The sequence below is a fragment of the Halichoerus grypus genome, chromosome 4, assembly GCF_964656455.1.
Source record: "Halichoerus grypus chromosome 4, mHalGry1.hap1.1, whole genome shotgun sequence".
NCBI classification, from domain to species: domain Eukaryota; kingdom Metazoa; phylum Chordata; class Mammalia; order Carnivora; family Phocidae; genus Halichoerus; species Halichoerus grypus.
In genome coordinates this window covers 65,239,535-65,261,605 of record NC_135715.1, presented here as the reverse complement: position 1 = coordinate 65,261,605, position 22,071 = coordinate 65,239,535, and the positions used below count along the sequence as shown (strand labels likewise).

The 22,071-nt window shown below is 37.4% G+C and overlaps 1 protein-coding gene across 4 annotated transcripts in view; it reads right to left on the bottom strand.

Annotated features, from left to right (window-relative positions):
* CCDC169 (coiled-coil domain containing 169) overlaps nucleotides 1–21,862 on the bottom strand; it is a 54,676-nt gene extending 32,814 nt beyond the window's left edge. Inside the window, exons 1-4 of one of the 4 annotated variants that reach the window (XM_036091003.2) lie at nucleotides 21,619–21,862; nucleotides 20,083–20,162; nucleotides 9,551–9,661; nucleotides 9,418–9,458 (exon numbers count right to left, since the gene is read on the bottom strand). In XM_036091003.2, the coding sequence (XP_035946896.1) occupies nucleotides 9,418–9,458; nucleotides 9,551–9,661; nucleotides 20,083–20,162; nucleotides 21,619–21,701 (315 nt within the window). In that variant the 5' untranslated portion in view covers nucleotides 21,702–21,862. Of the gene's footprint in view, nucleotides 1–9,417; nucleotides 9,459–9,550; nucleotides 9,662–20,082; nucleotides 20,163–21,618 lie in introns of those variants that run through there. The other 3 variants (XM_036091007.2, XM_078070456.1, XM_078070455.1) reach the window with 3 other exon arrangements.
* Nucleotides 21,863–22,071: the final 209 nt, after the last annotated feature.

Sequence of the window (22,071 nt, the reverse complement as noted above, 5' to 3'; positions counted from 1 at the left end):
TGCCATGAATGATACAGCCTTCTGCATGCTTAAATACCAAGTGCCCCCTTGTGGACAACATTGTTATTAGATTTATATATAAAATCTGTGTTACTTGTTTTGTGATTTGAGGCTACACACCTGTCTCCAAACTGACACATGATCTTTGGGGAGAACACAAATCTGGTGATATCTGGGACAGACATCAGGAAGAAGTCTCAGATGGATTCTACAGATCTACCACTAGCCAGATGGCTAGTGGGAATTCCTTTTCTTGCTTTGTTTATACCACATTCTTGAGAATCCAAGATCCCTTCAGTAGCCCTTTCACTATGTGGCTGATATATCACTTTATTTTTCTTTTTAAAGATTTTATTTATTCATTTGACAGAGAGATAGAGAGAGAGCACAAGTAGGCAGAGTGGCAGGCAGAGGGAGAGGGAGAAGCAGGCTCTCCGCTGAGCGGGGAGCCGGACGCGGGGCTCGATCCCAGGACCCCAGGATCATGACCTGAGCCGAAGGCAGCTGCTTAACCGACTGAGCCACCCAGGCGCCCCTGATATATCATTTTAAACACAAATATATTTAGGGATGTCAATAGTGCTTTAGGCTCACTACTATTAACGCCTGGTTATTACATTCTAAAATATATATTTATGACTTTTAAAACAAAATTTCTAAGAATGTTCTGAAGGTGGAAATAACCAGAATGAACCCACTGGGAGCATGACTGGATGCTGCAGTGAAGTAATAGTTCCCTGGAAGGTCCAAACTGGGCTGGATGTTTGTCCAGGACCCCATGAAGCAGCATAACTAAAAGAAGAATCTGACTCACAATATAGGGAATCACATTTGGGAAAATGGTATGGGGCATCAGGATGAACAAAAGAGTAGGGCGATGATTAAGGACATCGGAAGTCAGCATGTAGAACATAAATGGACCAAAATAGAGAATGATATGAGAGGAGAGTCTTGTTTCTTTAAAGGCTCAAGTGCATGATGAAGACACTAGTCTGGCTGTTTGAAAGAATTTGTAAGACTTAAAACCACCTCTTCCTTCATGCTTTTCCTGCTAAGCAGGGCAAGGAGAGAGATTTTATGGTTTGTCCTAAGGAAAGTTGAAACATACTTCAGAAGGGAAACTAGGTAAATATCCAAAAGTTAATATTTCAAGAAGTAAATTGACCAAAGGATCAACTTGCAAAGAGGACAATTCACCTAGGATTCTAAATTTACCAATTTATCAAAAACTTGCTTTTAAGAGAGTCTTCCATGCATGTGAACTTATAACCGAAACATATTCTTTTTCTGAATATATTTTTCAATGATGATATTAAATGCTAAGCCATTTTCATAAGTTTTAGTTCTTAACAAATTGAACATTCTTTAAAATGCTAGGGTTAGGGGCGCCTGGGTGGCTCAGTCGTTAAGCGTCTGCCTTCGGCTCAGGTCATGATCCCAGGGTCCTGGGATCGAGCCCCGCATTGGGCTCCCTGCTCGGAGGGAAGCCTGCTTCTCCCTCTCCCACTCCCCCTGCTTGTGTTCCCTCTCTTGCTGTGTCTCTCTCTCTCTCAAATAAATAAATAAAAATCTTTTAAAAAAAAAAATTAAAAAAAAATGCTAGGGTTATAATCATAAGAATGTATTCAAAGATTTAGATTTCAGCAAATTAATTTCCTATAACTTGATTTTCTACAAATTGATCAAGAGTCTTCCAGAGAACATTTAATGTGAAACTCAACATTTTCCTAAATAATGTTTCTCTGTTTCCATACTTTCTCCTTCATGTCTTCCATCACCAGATAGCCTTGTTGGCTTTGGGAGCAGGATCTTCTGTGCTATCTCCATCTGACTGACAGAGTGTGTGTTCTGGAGAGGTTTCCCTGAAGGGACCACGATGTCTGGGTATAATGAGAAACAAGGGAATGCACTGATTGGAAAAAGAGCAGAGAGAAATAGAAGTGCTATGGTCCGAACGTCTGTGTCCTCCCCAAATTCATACGTTGAAATCCTAATGCCTCAAATGATGGTATTTGGGAGATGCTCAGGTCATGAGGGTAGAGGCCTCATGAATAGGATTAATGCTCTTGTAAAAAAGACTCTACAGAGGTCCTTAGCCCCTCCCACCAAGTGAGGACACAACAAGAAGGAGCCATCTCTGAACCAAAAATCAAGCTGTTACCAAACACCGTATCTGCTGGTACCGTGATCCTGGACTTCCAGACTCCATAACTGTGAGAAGTATATTTCTGTTGTTTGTAAGCCACCTAGTCTGTGGTATTTTTTTATAGCAGCCAAAACAGACTTTAAGGTAAGGGGTCATCAGTTTTATGATTCCTAATGAATCAAGGAACAGGACTTCCACCATGAAATAGAGTTGACCACAGGGATACGGTAGAACTTTTTGATGAAGGTTTTATAGTAACTTTTCACAAGAGAGGCTATCTTTCTCTGAGGGATCTAGATCCCCTAAATCTGTTATTGTTGTTGCTATTTTATATATAATAGTGCTTTGCAACAGAACCTATTGAGATGTCACTAAAAAATACAAATGCCCAGGCCTTATCCCAGACCTACCAAATAAGGATCTCCAGGGGTAAGCCCAAGAATGTGCATTTTTAATAAATTATTCACATGATTCTTACACAGTTTGAAAATTAAAGGACCACAACTCTACATATTGACCAGCAACTAGGGACATGGCAGTGCTGGACAGTAAAGGAAAATAGGGAAGTAGAGAGGCCAATCATTGTTCCTGTTTGCAGCACAGCGTCATAGGTACTAAGCTTGAGTGGGCCTAAATAAATTAATCAAAGAGAGAAGACATCAATTACCAGTATGCTAATAGTGACAGTAAAGCACTGAAAGATTACTCAAAACATTGCTGGGGAACCACCTATGGGGCTGTGTACCAGGAGCCATAAAGTTCTGATAAAGAGTTTAGCTGAATCCTCAGCTTCGTATTCTAACTGGAGATTAAAGAAGAAGTCTAGAGTCCCATGTCAGAACCTGAAAAATAGCTACTGCTCATCAGAGACAACACAGCCTCATTATCCTTAACTTTTAGTCATCTGGAATGCTTAAAACAGATTCTAATCTTCCAGTGAATGGCTATAGATCTTTGCTCAATACACCAGGAAATTCTTGGAGGTAGGCACTAGGTTCTTCTGGTGGATGTAAATAGAAGGGGTTAGAAAATGTCCACCCAGCAATCCCAAGAAAAGTAAAAGTTCAGTGCTTTTTGTTATATCCCTGGAGAGGCCCCTGCTTTCTGGAAAGGTACTAAAAAGCCACAGAATTCTACTATACTTTTAAGAGGTACCAGAAGATTCACAACTTATATAACAGCACAGCTGAATAAGTGAAAACATATTGCACAACTTACCCTTGTCCTTATTTCCTTGAAATGGGCTAAGGTTAATTTCACAACAGACTTGTTCTAATGAAACTTAGAGCTCCCTCTAAAGTTCCCATTATCAAGGAAAGGGAAGGAGTGAACTAACACTTTATCAAGGGAAGTGCTTACTGTGTTAGGCACTATGCTATTTGCTTTAGACATCTCCAATAATCTTCATGACAAACTTGCAAGAGAGCTTAATTAACTTCATTTTACATATGAGGAAATTAAGCCTCAGAGAGATGAAATAATTTCCTTAGTGCTCCATAGTTTGAATTTGAACCAGGACAGTCTAATTCTAAAAAGCCAAGTTTCTGGGTAAAGTGGGTTACACCCACTCCATTGTCTCACTCCTTCTTTTCCCACTACACCACATTTTCTTTTCTTTTTTTTTTTTTTTTAAAGATTTTATTTATTTATTTGACAGAGAGAGACACAGCAAGAGAGGGAACACAAGCAGGGGGAGTGGGAGAGGGAGAAGCAGGCTCCCCGCAGAGCAGGGAGCCCGATGTGGGACTTGATCCCAGAACCCTGGGATCATGACCTGAGCCAAAGGCAGTCGCTTAACCAACTGAGCCACCCAGGCGCCCCCCACATTTTCTTTCAATAGCCTACCTTCTAATTTGCTTCTAACCTGCTTACCTTCTTCCCCTTTGAATCAATAATGTGCTGGAACTTCGGACCATGTGCTTTATCCTACCCTGCACCTGAAATTTCTTGAAGAACATTCTTCTGCTGAACCTTCATTAAACCCTTCTTCTCCCTTGGCTTCTGTGATATCACTCTTTTCCAGTTCTCCCCTCTCCCTTTCTCAAGAATTTTGTTCTCCGTTATCTTCACTGAATCGCCTCCTCAGCTAACTAAGTGTTCGTATTCCCTAGGGTTCCATCCTTAATCCTTCTTTTCAGACTTTGTATTTCTTTCTGAATAATCTCATACTTTCATGACTGCAGGTGACACTGATGACTCCATGATCTCTCTATTCAGAGAGACAACTTTCCATAGTCTAAAACCCTGTCCAGGTGCTTGCTGATCACTATCATCTGTATAATACACACAAAACTAAACTCATTTCCTAACACTTCGCCTGCTTCTGATTCCTACAGTGCTAGTCACTGTAATCATTGTTCAAGGGAGAGTCCTTAATCTTCCTCCAATCCTCTCCCAGTCTCACCTGAGCATCCATGTACTCATAAAATCCGCATTCCTAAATATCTCTTCAATCTGTCACATTGCCTCCATCCCCATATACTACTGCCCAAGCTGAACAACTCACCTTCCCTTACCTGGACTGTTACAAACGTGTCCTATCTGGTTTCCCTGCCTCAAATCTCACCCACCCTGGGGAAGCCTTTCTCCATGGGGGGGAGGGAAGGCTTTTAAACTGTATATTAAATACTTCAAAAGCTTCCCACCACATATAAAAATGTTCACGTGCATACAAAATCCTTTGTTATCGAGGCTCTGCTTATATTTCCAGTCTTATCTCCCATCACCTCTTTTATTTATTACAGACCTACAGAACTAACTGCAGACCTGAGGTGTCTTTTGATTGATCCAGAGGGATTTTATCATTATTTGAAAATGTGCAAATCCCATGATATAAATATTTCACTCTATGTGCACTACAGCAGTGGTTCTCAAACTCTGGTGTATATCTGAATTATCTGGAAAGTTAATAAAGAACTCAGAAGTGGCAAGCTGGTTGAAGGACAGGGCTGGACTTTGTATTTTTATGAAGTTCCCTACGTGATTCTGTTACCTACCAAAGTTTAAGGACCACTGCCTTAAAGCTAGGGCCAGCAAACTATAGCCTGAAGACCAAATCCAGCCACAGGCTGTTTTTGTAAGCCAAGATTTGTTAGAATAAAACCCTACCTATCCATTTAGGTATTGTCTATGGCTCCTTTCACACTACAATGGCAGCATCAAATAGTTGCAGCAGAGATCAAATGGCCTATAAAGTTGAAAGTATTAACTATCTAGCCCTCTACAGAAAAATTAGCCAATTCTGGAGGAACACTTTGTATCAGGAGACATGTATAAGTATGTTCCCTGTGGCAATGTTTGTCACAGTGGGATTTTGAAAAATCCTCAATGTACATAAATAGGGGAATAAATAAATTAAGATATGTGTTATTATACTATATATGTATAGTAGAATACTACGTAGCAAATAAAATTTACCAGATCTTTATGCATTAACATGGACAAATAAAAAAAGGATGATGTGTACAATATATTTTTACATGCATTTTTAGACACAATATCTGGAAAAAGGTATTTAAAAATAAATTAGAATGGTATATACCAAATCCATGATCATACTTGCCTATAAAGGGAAAGAGACACAAAGGGAATGAAAGGGTCCTCAACTCTATAGATTGTTTTCATTAAAACATTTGAAATCAAAAAGTGACAAAAATTAAAGATTTGCTAATACTAGAATATACTGTTTGCCATATTATCCTCTGTAGGTTTTATTTTATTCAAAATTAAAACCACAAATAACCTAAAATATTCAACTATAGGGAAAAGGAATTGAACATTAATAATCCAATGCAATGAAATGTAACGTAGCTCTTAAAAATATACATGAATAAAATATAACATAAGAAATTATTGGTTTAATTGTCCATGATTAGTACAGGACACAAAATTGTCCACGAAATAGGGTTAATATTATATATATATTTTAAAAGTGTCATCCTTATTTATTCCTTTTTGGGATTCATTTATTTATTGGGTTGTAATTTTTAATCAATATACATGCATGCAGAACTTTAAAAAAAGAGGTCAATAGTAGATATATTTGACTTAATATTTATCTTTGTCTTTTATTTTCCAAATAGTATTAAATGAATACATATTACTTTAAAATGAAATGGTACTTAGGGTGCCTGGGTGGCTCAGTCATCTAAGCATCTGACTTTGGCTCAGGTCATGATCTCACGGTCCTGGGATGGAGCCCCCAGTTGAGAGTCAGGCTACCTGCTCAGTGGGGAGTCTGTTTCTCCCTCTCCCTCTGCCTCTCTCACCCCCAATCCCGACCCCCTTGTGCGAGCTCTCTCTCTCAAATAAATAAAATCTTTAAAAAAAAAAAAAAAAGAAATGGTACTCATTGAAAGTGACCTTGTGTGGCAAATACAGTTAATTGCATAACAGATACTCATTCTACCCTTCTTCCTACTACTATGCTCAGTAAAACACTAAATTTCCCCGCCTTTCTTGCAATACAGGAGGCCATATGATGCAGTTTTAACCAATGAGATGTAAGGGGAGGCTGTGTGCAGCAAGCTGGAAAATGCTTTGAAACAAAACAAACTTGACTGGCCTCCACTTTGCCGTTTTCCCTTCACCTACTTCTTTCTATTGAAAGAGAAGGTGAAGCAGGTGAGAACGTGAAGCAGCCATCTTGTGAGCATGGCAAACAAAAGCTATTCATTAAAGGACGGCAGAGTGGAAAGTCAAGTCAGGAGCCTGGAGGAGCTACTTCGCCAACCCGGACTGCATCCCTCTAACACTTCCTGTTACGTGAGAAAACAGAACCAAACACCTTACTTGTTTAAGCCTTTCTCTTACATGCAGCCAAATGTAACCCTTTACTGAAACATCTTGCTAAAATTAAATATTAATAAATTATACTGCTGAAAGGCACTTTAAAGATTATCTCATCTATAGTACCTGAGGATGAGAAAAATAATCTTCAGAAAGGTTGAAGGCTTGAAGCCAGTCTCTATCAGAAATTTACTCACTTAAGTGAATCCTTGTTCTAAAATATTAAAATCAAGTCCACTTTAATGATCCAGTTTGTAAATTACTTTTTTAATATTTATTTCTTTTTCAAATAGTAACATTTTTTAAAAATTACATATATAGTGGTCAAAAATTGGTATTCATCCCTGTTTTTGCCCATAAGCAAACTTGAAATTTGAAGTTACTCAAAATTAGTATTCAAACTGACATCAATTTCTTAAATATGTCTGTATAGGTTACTCTTAAAGACCAAACAATCTACAACAAGGATAAAGAATCAGTAAATTTACAAATAGTGTTTGAATTCATATCCTATCCCCCCAAAACAATTTAAACCCTTTTCTCTAAATATCAACCTAATAGAAAATGTCTGCATTTCATTAAGAGTATGTGTCTGAATTTCATAAATATTGTTTTTATATAAAGAATAAGACTTAGTATACTATCTTTTTCCTTGAATAAAAGACTTCATCATTAGATACAGGATTCTTGGATCCCAGTGCTTTTTGCTCAGTAATTGGCTACTTCCACCACCAGCTCCTTGGCTGGTTTCCTAACACCTGCTGTTCATACAAACTCCTCCCGGATTCCACTGTATAAGAAAACCCAAATACTCATGCATGCCTATGCCTACAGAATAGAGAGAACCAGTTCCTTAAACACCTGAACTTTCATTATCTTTCTTTTCTGCTTGGTACATGGCCCCACTCTTGGTTTTTCTAACATTTCTTTAGTCCTTTACTGAAGAGAAATATAATTCTCTGCCTCCAGATCTAAACCTCTTAGAGAACCACATTTTTTTTTTTCAAGAATAACACAAACTCATCAAAGGAAAGAAATTTTTTGTCAACATGAGTATGTTACAGAGTCTGAGGTAGCAATTAGAAAACAAATCAACTGCTTCTTACATATGCTGTAAATCATCATAGCAGGTCCCACCAGCACTTGCTGCTATTCTCCATAAGGCTGGTGATACCCAATTTCTTGAGCTAGCACTGAGGATGAGTTATCAGGAAACTGGGAGTCAGAATATTTTATGTTCTGTAGCTAGTATTCTATATTTTATATTCTATAGGTAGAATTAAAATCCTATCCACAATTAATAAAGACAAGGCTTAAAATAGCCCTTGCGGCAATTTCTAAATACCACAAGATGGGGATATGACTCCATGATTTTTCCTGACTTTCCAAGACAGAGAAATAAAGGTATTTCTGGGTTGAAAATAACAGAGGTGTAAAAATTAGGTTATTTCTCCCCTGATTTATTATTTTTAAAAATACGATATTTTTCTGTATTTTTCACTAAAGATCTGCAGTTATTCAAAGAGCAATCTCTATAATTATAAAGATCGTACTAGTCAAACGGGCATATATTTTTTTAGAGAAAGAGAATCGACCTCCACATTTCCAGACTGTGTGATTCTGAGCAAATCACTTAATTGTTTTAAGCTTAGTGTCACATGTATTAAAGGAAATAATATTAAATTTTATCTCATTGGGTTGTGTGGTCCTGCCAATTTAGCAGCGTATTGTATTTTCATTTTCATATAAAGTACCCTCGATTTTTTATGATTTCCATGTTTTTCTGAATATTCTTGAAATAAAAATTCAGCATGAATTCTAAAGAAAAGGCTATTTCCAAGAGTGCTCGAGACCCGCATAAGTCATGCTTTAGGTCTTCTCTACATTTTAAAAAATAAACATTTAAACGAATGAGAAACAAATGTGCTTTATAAAGTATAAAACATATAAATTCAAGTAATTTATCAGGAGGAAAGGCTGTCACTAGGGCAACCCAAAGAAAAAGTAGGTCAATCAGTGTAATAAGGTTTCTTTCATGTTATAGAGTAATTTTATGGGTTCTCTGTTGGATTTTATACATTGTGTGTGTGAATGTGAATGTATGTATGTATATATCTACATGTGTATATGTATATTCCAGAGGAACTAGAATGGAAATGTTTTTAGATAGGTATGAAATATATTTGTGTTTAATAGGCTCTTTTAGGTCACAGGAAGTAGATACACTCAGGTTCTACCTGGACTGACTATTGAGATTCTTTTCTTCCATTTTGTTTGTACCTGCAACCCTGCCCAGCTTTATAAGGTGGAGATTAAGTTGTAGGATCTGCTATAGGATTCCTTACTTCCTAGAAACAGTTCCACTGAACGAAATATTTTGGAACTTGCCACAGTCTTCAAACTTTTTTTGGAACCTGTCTAAAAAAAAAGTACATAATTTCTTTCCTTCAATTATTCTTTTTGTTTAACCAGCTTTTACTCACCACTGGCATTTGTTCATAGACACAGATAGAAGACAATCTATCTACAACAAAACAAATATGAAAATATTAACAATTAATATTTTATCATTTTTACCTCAACTTATAAAACATATATATATAGTTGCTTTTGTACCTGAAGGATTTCCACGGATTTTTTCCATTTTCTCTTCTAGAGAAACAACTTGCTTTTCTAGTTGATCATTCAGTTCAAGTTGTGTCTCATAACGAATTTTCCATTCACCACCTGATTGGAAAAGTGGGGAAAATCAAGATCATCTTGTCAGCTCTCATTTATTTACATTAATCAGCTCATTTAAATCTCCTTTAAAACAACATTAATCAGCTCAATCTTACTGTACTTGACTTTGTTAGCAATGTAGATGAACAAGAGTGAACTAATTTTTAAGTATGCATTTCTCTGTTAGATAGGATCTTTCAGATTGCAGACAGTAGATTCACAGTCAGATTACCACACAGCCAGACCTCACTAGAATTATTGTGATTCCTGGTCTCCTTATCTCCTTTGTCCTTTAGTTCCTCACATATCCTTATAAGGAATTCTATTAGAGGGACTATCGGAACATGTTTCTTTCCTTGGAACTTGAAATATCCATACCTAACAGCCTAAATAGTTCTAGCTTCCATCCAGCGTCATGTCCATTTTTTTTCCTTTACAAACAAATTCTTAAGTACGTTTAACAATTACCACTTACATCTTTGCTATGTATGAAGTACAAAATGTTTCACATATATTAACTAATTAATCCTCATTTGAAGAAACTTTGTCACCTGTTTTACAGATGAGGAAACCATGGCTCAGATATGTCAAATGACATTCTCAAAATGGAAAAGCCAATAAATGGAGCAACTGGGGTTTGAACCCGGTTTTATCTGACTTCAAAGTGTATCCTCTTAACCGTTATGCTAATACATGCAGCTGCCTATTCAGGCATCTTCTCTTATCCTTCAGCAGGTTTCTTTCACCAAGCCCCTTTGGTTATTAAGGCCAAAACATCTGTCTTATTGCTATAGGAGGAGAGGAGAATACAGCCTAGAATTAAAACATCTTTGGTCAGCTTCAAGGCCCAAAGCTAATTTTTTTTAATCTTGAAAGTCACACTTTATAGAGAGAAAAAAGACGGCTTGCTTCTAAACTTTAAATGCTCTTTACATATATGAGACAATTTCTGCTCCATCATAGTTGACGGAGGAATCTAAGTAGGAAGAGTATTAGCACATACCACTGGCGTCAACCTCCTCAACCCAGCCACATATTTCCCTTAGCCTCCTCATCTCTAGTAAATATAGTGTTCCAAAAACAGGAGCAGGAACACCCTCCCAAACTGAAGTTGAAAGTCATTAATCCAAATGCTTCAGGAAAAAGAAGGAAAGAGAAGCCTGAGAGACTGAACATTTATCCAAAAGATACCACTGAGTCCAAATAGATGGAATTATCTGTATAACTGGCTAGCTAGTCTCTTTGTAACTGGACCCCTTTCCCCACTATGGGAATAGGGGCTTCAGAGCAAAATCAGAAGTTACCAAAAAATTAAGAATGTAATTTATTTTTAGTACATCCGACTATAGTCTAGAAATGTTTGCCTCCACTTTAAAATACTATTGATCTAGAGATCCTCAAATAAAGTAAGCCTAGTATTATACTATCATTTATTAATGTTAATAAGTGCAAGGCCCTGGTGGTAATGATGTCAATATTCGCGTTCCCCAATGTGATGAACTGATCTCAAATGTACACACTCAAATGTGTGACTCCTTCAGTATACACAGATGGCTCCGGATTAGAGGGGACAAAAGACAAAGAGAAAGCATATGGACTGCTGAATTACAGGAGAAAATTTTAAAATAGCAGTGTCTATAAAAAATAGGAAAAAATAGACTTATGCTGCTGTGGGATCACACTGTGACTTTCATGGGCCCTTGTGGCACTTTTGCCTTTATGGGCCTCTTCCTCTGTAAAAAAATTAAAAATTAAAATTAAATTAAAAATTTAATTAAAAAAATTAAAATTAAATTAAAAATTAAAATTAAATTAAAATTTTAATTAAAAAATTAAAAATTCTACTTTACTACCAGGTTGGTATAAAGACAAGTATAGTCCAGACTGGATAATACTCATTTTTTCTTCTGAATTTAAAATAAAATATCTCATTGGCCTCTAAAAGTATCACACAAATCACATCAACTTCCTACTTATCAAGTATTTCCTTTTTCTAAAAAAAGACCACACTGATTATTTCTTTCTCTACCACATCTTGTTCTGTGATAACCCAAAATACCCAAAATATTAACGTTTATCATTTTTGCATAATTCTTTATCCATCTTTAAAATACAATAATGTTTAAATTATATTTTCAATTGGGAATAAGAGTGGCAGTTAAAAGTAGCAAGTTTTTTTAATAGGCTTGTTACTAAGGGAAGGTAAGAGACATCTGAAACACCCAAATAAGAGATGTGGTGCTATCTTTGAGACAGCCACAATATACTCGACACCAAAAAAGATGATCCCTGACCTTAGCACAATAGCAGCCAACCTATAAAGGCCAACAATAAACTTACAATAAACCATATTTAAAATAGAGATTATGAGGATAAAAGTCTAACAGAAACATTTGTGTCTCTTGGTGGAAAAAATACCCTGAGCAATACTTCCATGAACCATTGCTCCTTCAGTAATTCTAAAAACAAACAAGAACCAAGCACCAATTTTTTAAAAAGATTTATTTATTTTGGGAGAGAGAGAGAGTGCATGTACAATTGGGGGTTCGGTGAGGGGAGGGGCAGAGGGAGAGAGAATCTCAGAGCAGACTCCCCACTGAGCACGGAGCCCCATGTCAGCTGGATCTCTCAACCCTGAGGTAATGACCTGAGCCAAAATCAAGAGTATGAAGCTTAACTGACTGAGCCACCCATACACCTGAAACAAGCACCAATTTTTAAAGAAAAATCAAATTACTTTGCATTATCAAAGAGGGATCTTGGCTAGGATCAGTGCAACAAAAAGCAAAATCAAACCAAAATTTGAAACATTGTAGAAATTTGATTCATGGCCAATTTTATGAATTGACCTTGGAAGAGGAAGTTCATAAAGTAACAGAAAATTAAATTATGGGGTGCGGGGGTGGCTCAGTCGGTTAAGGATCTGCCTTCAGCTCAGGTCATGATCCCAGGGTCCTGGGATGAAGCCCCGTGTTGTCCGGCTGCCCGCTCAACACAGGAGTCTGCTTCTCCCCTCTCCCGCTGCCCCTCCCCCCACTCGTGTGCTTGCTCTCTAATAATTAAATAAAATCTTTAAAAAAATTAAATTAGGTAGAGCCCTATCTTTTAGATATGGATTTTTTCTTTCTTTCTTTTCTTTGTTTTTGGTCTAAGAGAGATAGCAGTGTTAAGAAAAACAAACAAAGCCCCACTAAGCAACAATGCCAAATAATACATTTTTAAGTGTTAAAAAGAACATAGTTGAATTGGTTGAAACTTGACTCTACATAGACTTTAATAATTCAGTCATGTTTAATTGTGCTGGTCACTGTATTTATAATGATAAAAGTGATGAAGTTACATTAATTTGCATAGACTTTGTAAAATAAGAAAATGTTAACAAGGAAAGGAAAAAGCCTAATATGTGGCACTGTACTGGGCACTAGGGATACAAAAATTAAGATAGACACAGTCCCTGCAGTCAATCAGCAGTAGGACATGTGGTGGTGGGGGGAGACATATGGCCAGAACATTTGAAAAAACTTGGTTAAGTAGATGCTATGGAACACACAAAAGGACATCCAATCTGGAAGGTGGCAGAAGACACTGAGAGATAGGGAGGTCAAGATTGAAGAGGCTCAGGAAATGCTCTTGGGGGAAATGACATTTGTTCCAAGCCAGAGGAGGTAAGAAAGGATACTGAAGCAGCAAGAACAGCATGAACACAAATACCAACATGTCAACAAAGGGGAGGATACAATGGTGCAGAGTATCTCCTGTGGTAAAGATGCCCCCAACCAAATTTTCAGATTTCATGAGGAAAAATATCCCCAAAGTAGGACTAATGAGTTTGAGTCATATCTCTACCACTTACTAGCTTATTTATGTGATCTTGAGGAAGTTACCTTTCCTGTGCCTCAATTTCTCATCTCTAAAATAAGGAAAATTGAAGTTCCTATATTATAGGATATTGGGAGGATTCATTAAAATATGTAAAATTGCAGGGCACACAGAAAATGCTATAAAATTACTGCAAAATTGTTCTCTAAAAGGGTAGCACTATATTGTTAGAAGTAATGTATAAAGTTACAATTTCACTTAAAAAAATCTTTACTTCTTCAATAGCAACAAACTCTATGTGTTTCAATTCAATTCAAGTTTCTTTGAAGAAAGAACAAATTGGATATTTTCCATCCTCATAAATTGTCTCTGTTCTACTCATATGTATCTACTGGGAACTTTGTTTTTTCTAATTGAATTGCAGAGGCTATAGATGTAGTGAAAATATGGACCTCTTGTCCATCATGTTGGCTACTAATATATTTCCCATATTGCTGTTTGACTTCTCATAGTGTTTTTTTTTTTTTTTTTTTTAGTTAAAGGGAAGGTATTTGTCAAACCTAAACATATTTACCTCAGTGATTTATTATTCTTAAACTAAAAAAGGCCTTTTTTTACCCATAAAAAGATATATATTCATCAATATTTTCTTGTAATTAAAAAAAATGTTAAACCCTATAATGCATCTGGAAGGTTTTAGAATTAAGTATAGAGTGAAGATCTAAAGGGATTTTTTTCTAAATGTTATACCAATTTTCCAAACAGAACTTACTGAATAATTCATCCCTTTTCCTTTAGCTCCTTTAACAGTCTATGTGATGACACAAATTCCAATAAAACATTATTGGTAATTGGCTCTTTGGTTCCAATTCTCTGCCCAGAAGCCTCTTCTCAAACTTGGGCAGGCAGGCCAAAGTTCTTATTTCTTGGTGGTGGGAAAAGGTCCAGATAGTAATTAGAAAGTTGTTGGTGGACTGACCCCCCAAAATTCCTGTGTTGAAGCCCTAACCCCCATGTGACTTTATTTGGACATAGGGCCTATGAGGAAGTGCTAAATGTTAGAGGAGGTCAAAATGGGTGGGGCCCTAACCTGATAGGGCTGGCACCCTTATAAGAGGAAGAGATACCAGAATTTGCTGTCTCTCCCATGTAAGAAAACAATGAGAAGGTGGCCATCTGCAAGGTAGGAAGTGGGCCCTCACTAGGATCCAAATTGGCTAGGACCTTGATCTTAGATTTCCCAGCCTCTAGAACTCTGAGAAAATAAATTTCTATTGTTTAAGTCACCCAGTTTATGGTATATTGTTACAGCAGCCAGAGCAGACTAAAACAAGGATCATTTGGTACTTTCCTATTTCAATGTATGGTTCAGGTTTTGTTTGTAATAATCTATTTCCCACAAGTCTCATAAATGAAAATAGTTTTCTCCTGTTTTTCATAGGTAATTGGAAGATAATTGAAAAGATGGAGTTTTTAAAAATTAACAATAACCTGATCCTGAATTTCACAGCATTATAATATGGTTTTAATAAACCAGAATCTGTTTCTATTCTATCTGCTATGGGCTGAGTTGTGTCCCCTCCCTTCCTCCTCCCAAATTCATATGCTGAAGTCCTAACACCTAGGACTCAGATGTGACTCTATTTAGAGACAGGACCTTTAAAAGAGGTAATTAAGGGAAAAAAATACTACTAATAAAAAATAAATAAAAGAGGTAATTAAGGTAAAATGAGATCGTATGGGTAGCCATAATCCAATATGACTGGTCTTATAAGAAGAGATTAGGATACAAACAGGTACAGAGGGAAGACCATGTGAAGACATGGGAATGATGGCCATCTACAAACCAAGGAGAGAGGACTCAGAAGAAACCAACCTTGCCAACATCTTGATCTTGGACTCAGCAAGGCATGTGCTAAGGCTGCAAACTCCCAATTTCATTTTATTCCAGGGTTTCTTTCTAGTGTAAAATCTCTTATGTTGAAAAAGGTGAGAATTCTGGTTAAACTGTTATTACTGCCTTATAGTCATAGTCTTCTGCTATCCTTCATATAGGTTCTGAATATCTCTTATCAAGGATATTGTCATATGTTTTATAGTTTGGGCTGAAACTGGGAGCACAGTCATTTAAAAACCCTATTTTTGAACTGGTTTTTGCTGGTGTTTTCTTTTTTTTTTTTCCTTAAATAGGCATTTATTCCATTACTACATCTAACCATTTCCTAATTCTTTATTAATATAGTTTTTCAATTGATCTCTGGAAAATTCTGGATATCAAATTATAAAAGCTAAAAATTATAATTTTATCTCTTCCTATCTAAAACTTACAACTCTTACGTCTGTTTCAAATTTTATTGCTTGACTGAAACTTTCAAAAATATTAAATTTTAATGGTGGCAGCTGGAATCTCTGGTTTTGTTGTTGTTGTTGTTGTTTTCCCCAGGAATAGGAATGCCTCTAATGTTTCATCATTAAGTATTAGGCCAGTTTAAGATAAATAGAAGTGTTCTTCTGTTAAAAAAAAAAAAAAAAGGAACATAAATTGAATTTTATCAAAACATTTTTTAGCATTTACTGAGATGAGTTAGAAAACTATTTGATCTGTTAATATATTAGTCAATAGCCAAGGGGCTTGTGGATAGAAACCAGCCTATAAATGAAGATTCAAAAGAGCTCAAAGGAGAGGTCTCGGATGGAGATGTAAATTTTTGTGTTGTCAGTATACAACTGGGATTTAGTAGCCTATGATCAGAGGAGATCACCTAAGTAGTGGGTGCATGAGTTCAAGAGAGAATTCATGCCTGTGCTGGGCAAATCCAGCCCATTTCTAACCCTAGATGAGCAAATGTCCCAGAGCCTCAGTAAATCAAGTTTCTCTTCTCTAGATGAAAAAATACTGAGAGGTAAACAAGCATAAGAGGTAGAACAAGTAGAGGCTAAGAGTGTGAGCTTTGATGCCAGAATGCCTAGATTCAAATGCAGGTCACTCACCACTTCTGTAGCCTTGAGAGAGATATTTAAGTCTCAGCCTTTCATCTATAAAATGGGGTAATAATATCTTTCTCAAAGTTTCAGTTTTTAAAATACACTTAAAGCTCTACACAAATACTGATTCTTCTCATTTTTTTAAAAAGTGACCTGAACATCCTTTCCTGTTCTTTGTCTTGTCACTGAGCTTTAAGATGAACTTCAAATTTAATCAAAACATAAACCACTTTTGTGCTCACTTCAGCAGCACATACACTAAAATATAAACCACTTTTTCTGCATATAGTTTCCTATGAACCCTAAAGGGCTTCAAGAGGCCACTAGGGGAATGTGAAGTCCTTTGAAGTTGTATTTGCCATTTAGCCTAAAAATTAACACAGTTACAAGCCAGATAGACTAAACAAATCTCTGTCACTCTGACGAATAAATAGTCTCTCTGTCGAATAAATAAATAAAATCTTTACAAATCTTTAAAAAAAAAAAAAGAGTAGAAATAGAAACCACTCTTGAAGAGTTCTGCTGTACATAGAGCAGTGAAAGACGACAGTAAAAGAGGAAATGTGGGGCCAAAGGGGCTTTGTCATTTGTTTTTTCAACAAAATAAATTCAGCCCATTTGTATGCTGTTGGGAATGATCCAATGGAGAAGGGAAACAGTGCAAAACAGAGGACAAATGCTGGAGTGATGTCCTTGGTAGATAGAGTAGTTAGGATCTATCATATAAGTGGAGGAGTCACCTTAGATAAGAACATGCAGAAGAACAGGAGGGAAGGGAGAGGATGTGCAAAGATGCAGGCAGGTGGGTAGCTTTCTTGGTAGAAACGTGGAAATCTGATAGCTTCTCTTTTCTCTTTGAAAGTAAGCTCATTAGCTGTTAATGAGATGGGGAGAAGGGTGATGGAGATTTGGGGACAGTGGTAAGTATGAAAGAATCATCTAAACAAATGTACCCAGAGTTGCCACTTGTGCACATATTTCTTTTATAATATGAAAAAGTAATAAATTGGGCGCCGGGGTGGCTCAGTCGGTTAAGCGTCTACCTTCAGCTCAGATCATGATCCCAGGGCCCTGGGGTCAAGTCCCACATCGGGCTCCCTGCTCAGCAGGAAGTCTGCTTCTCCCTCTCCCTCTGCCTGCCGCTCCCCCTGCTTGTGCTCTCTCTCTCAAATAAATAAATAAAATCTTAAAAAAAGTAATAAATTTATTTTAGAACACCTTTAATATTGCCCTACTGGCTTCAGGATCAATACAAACCAATTAGCATATCAAAGACTATTCTTCATTTGTCTTCTTCATAAACCTTAATCTCATCTCCTGTCATATTCTCAGGACAATCTATATTCCATCTTTATCAATTACATAAGAGTTCTCCTCAAATGGCATTATGTTTAATGCTCCCTGTGACAGACTGTATTTTCCAAAGATGACTGAAATAATATATCCCATCCCCTATATTCTTCTGTACTGTGAACTTGATAAGTAGAGTTTCCTTCTACATCCCCCTTGAAACTGTGACTGTTTTGACCAATAGAATATAGTGGAATTGACATTGTACCAGTTCTGGGAGTATTTTGGAATGCTTGCTGTTGGGATACATCTTCTTGGAACCCAGGCACCATGCTGTGAGAAGCAAAAGCTACAAGAGCCGTGAGTAGGTATTTCTGATAGGCAGTACCCCGCTGGGCTCCCAGCCAACAGCCAGTATCAGACGCTGGCCATGTGAGTGAGTCATCTGGGAATGTCCAGCCCAGATGAACCTTCAGACAACTGAGCTCCAGACATATGACTGTAATCACATGAGACCCCAGTTACTAACTTCCCAGGTGAACCGTCAATCCACAAAATTGTGAGATAATTTGCTAATTCAAGGCCCTAAGTTATTAGGTGGTTTGCTATGCAGCAATAAATAACCAGAACTGTTCAATGCTGATGTGGTAGATAGCAGTTGTCATAGCAATAGTGGTACTGGTGGATAGATGATCTAGGAAGAAATGATATACTATATAATCTTAGCAAGTTATTTAAATTCCTAAATTCCATTTTTCCATAAATGGGGATAATTATAAGCACCTCACCTGACATAGTTCCTGGCTTTAGTTAAAGAAGGGGTATATGTTTCTGACCCCTTCACCTTAGGGTTTAGCTTTGGCCCACGGAGGAAATAACTTTCTTGTCCATCATTTTACCTTTTCTTTTTATACGCACATACCAGCTCCTCCCCATGAGAAGATTTAGTGATAATACGATTTGTTGGGCTTACATTTTACTAATGGGCATGGTTATTGAATTGCATGCGTATCTGTGAGTGTGACCCGCATATCTGTGCATGTGACCTGTTTTGTAACTGGATAGATGAGAAAATTCCAGCTAGCCTTGCCAGTTCAACTACTTGGTAAGTGCATTCACAAGTCTCCCCCCACAAAGCCAGTTATATATATCCCAGATATAGATTGGAGACATAGGAAGCTACTTCAGCCTTAGGACAAAGTAGTATTCTCCAATCAAGCTTTAAAAGAGCCTTGGGTACTTTAGAAAAGTAGCATTTTATTTATCATATGGTTACTAATTCTGTTTGTTCATGGCTTCCCCAATAGAAGAAAAGTATAAATGGGTTTAAGAACCAAAGTCCAGGGATACCTGGGTGGCTCAGCTGGTTAAGCCTCTGCCTTTAGTTCAGGTCATGATCCCGGGGCCCTGGGATGGAGCCTCACATCCAACTCCCTGCTCAGTGGGTAGCCTGCTTCTCCCTCTCCTCCCCACTCATGCTCTCTTTGCTATCTCTTTCTCTCTCAAATAAATAAAATCTTAAAAAAAAAAAAGAACCAAAGTCTACCCCCTTAACCCTAAGAAACTCCTATTGTTCTTTAGCATTCAGTTCAAGCATTGCCTCCTCTGGAAAGGCCATCTTTATGTCTTCATCCAAGTTATATTAGGTTCCCTTAACAGAGTTTCCATTTCTCCTTACATCTCTTCTAATATTTACATTTTTGTTTGATACTTTGTCCCAATAGTCAGTGAACCTCTTCAGAGCAGGGAAAAGTCTTCCATTCAAAGTGTTGACATATGACAGGGTCTCAATATTTGTGGAATGAATTAATATCTTCTATACATTACAAATTTTAAGGATATATGGGTATGTGGGCCTACGGGTGTGTATGTGTGTGTGTGTGTGTGCATGCGCACAACACTCACCGTGCACCATCCACCCCCACCCCGACCCGCCATTCTTCCAACACAAATAGCCAAAACCTAGATAAAGATTTTAAAGTTATAGCCAAATCCAGAAGTTAAGATATAAGGGGTATTACTTGAGTTAAATGGAAAACTTGTGGCATTTTATTATTTACCAAAAACAATAATGTATTGATGTCATGTAATAAAGGTTTTACTGATTGATGAACATTTTGGACTTGTAAGCAGATAATTATGCAGTAACATATTTGACACTGAAATATTAGTTTTAACAGCCTCTATAATAAATTATTATTAATGCTGCCAAAAAACAGTACTGAGACCTTGGTACTATTATTTCCTATGTATAATTTAATGCACTATAGGTATCTCGGCAAAATAAACAATAATTATACAAGAGTCACATATAAAAATATTTACTTATATACCTTCATCATCAGAATTGAGTTTGGCTTCCAGTTCCGCTATCTTGTGTCTTATTTCAAAAATTGATAGTTGCACTATATCCCTATTATTAAAAATATCTTGTTAATTATGATCCAATTATAATATGAAAATAGTAATATATAATAACACACCACTACTTTAGGAACAATTTATTATGAAACATCACTTAATTGAAGGCATGGTTGAGAATCAGAAATCAGGCAAATGGAGGCTTCTGATTACCAAGGTCCATTATATGCACTAAAGCTCCCGGTGACCATTAGAAACCCTTTACTCTTACTTAAATATGATCCCAAGAAGTTGTTATCTGGTTTCTCAAAGCCCAGCAAATTAACTGGGATGAGAGAAAGGAATAGCTAGGGCAACAGGTAACTGAAAACCTGAAACAAAGAGGAAAAAAGAAACACTAATTAAAAAAAAATACACAGAGATTATCTATTTAGAACATCAGTAAATTAGCACATTAATTATCAAAATATGTCAGAATCATTCATGTAATACGTATTTTTGATTGCCTATTATGTCAAGGCTTCGTGCTAAATGCTGAAAATACTACAGTGAATAAATGAACTGAACAATGACAATAGCAGCGGCTAACTTCCATCGAGTGCTTATTATAAGCCGATGTTAAGTGCTTTACATACTTTTCACTCAATCCTGGCGACAACCACACGAGGTATAATGATTTGTACACCAATCTTAGAGTTGAGAAAACTGAAACTTAGTGGTTCATTAACTTGCCCAAGATCATGTAGTTACTGAGTGATAAGAGCTGTGATTTGAATTTATGCAGGATTCCTCTAAAGTGCTTGCTTTTATACTCTGACTCAGGCAACACAACCGCTTCTCAGAATGCTTACAGTTTAATATCAGACCAAGAAATAGCCAAGCAATTAAAAAAGTGTTGTTAGAGCTACTACAGAGGCAAGCACAGGAAGCTTTAGGGACACAGACGTGAGTCTAACTCTCATGGGGCCTGCTGGTGGGACTGGGGGTATTAAAAAAAATATGTAAAATGTTTTAAAGATTTAATACAAAGTATGATATTGAGTATTTGTAAAAGTATATAGGAGGGGCATTATTTTTACAAAATGTCACCATTTCTTAATTTCTTCTAAAGCGACGAAAGACAAGCATAACTAAACAAAACCTTTGTTTCTCTGAAACAGAAAAGCTCAATTTAGTGGAACATGAAAATCAAACACATATTTTAGCATTACAGCATACGCACACAATACACTCCATTTGATCTGATCCTAAAGACAGAAAAATCCTACCTCAAAATCTGCCTATTTTTAATACCAAACGCTTAATCAAAGAGGCAAATGAATCTTTCCTATAAAATAGTTTTTAGATGTCGCCAGATCTGCCCGGGGTATTAATCAGACTGCTGGCGTCACATCGACCTCAGTGGCGTCAGCTCTCAACAGCAGGGCACACACCGGGGCATCTCCTCAGGCGGCTTGTACCTGAACCCGCCACCCGCGCCGCAGTCCGCGCGCCGCCCTCCAACTCACTTCAAATGGATTTCCTCCGGTAACTCCATTTTCAGGCGGTCGGTGCTCACACCGTCGAAGTTGTCGCCTCTTCCTTCCTCCATACTGTCGGATCAGAAGCGCCTCACGCCCTTCCCCTCTCACAGCTAAGACCACAACACCTGAAGGGACACCCAGAAGCTGGGAAGGCGAGCACTGCCAGGAGCTGTGGGCATGATGCACTGACTCACAGCGGCCCGCTCCCCGGCGCCTCGCGGTGACGTCACAGGGCATCGCCGGGCGCAGAGGATGGCTTCCCGAGCCAGTGCGGGAGCAGAACACAGGCAGCGCCGCCGCGGAGTGTAGCTACGGAAAGAGGTCTTCAATGTCCTGGAAACACGTTGTCAGAAAAGCGCCTCTCAAGGCCCAAAAGCTGAGGCTCCATTCCTTTTCCCAAACTGGTGGAAGGGGGATGTGTACCAGCTAGCTACGTGG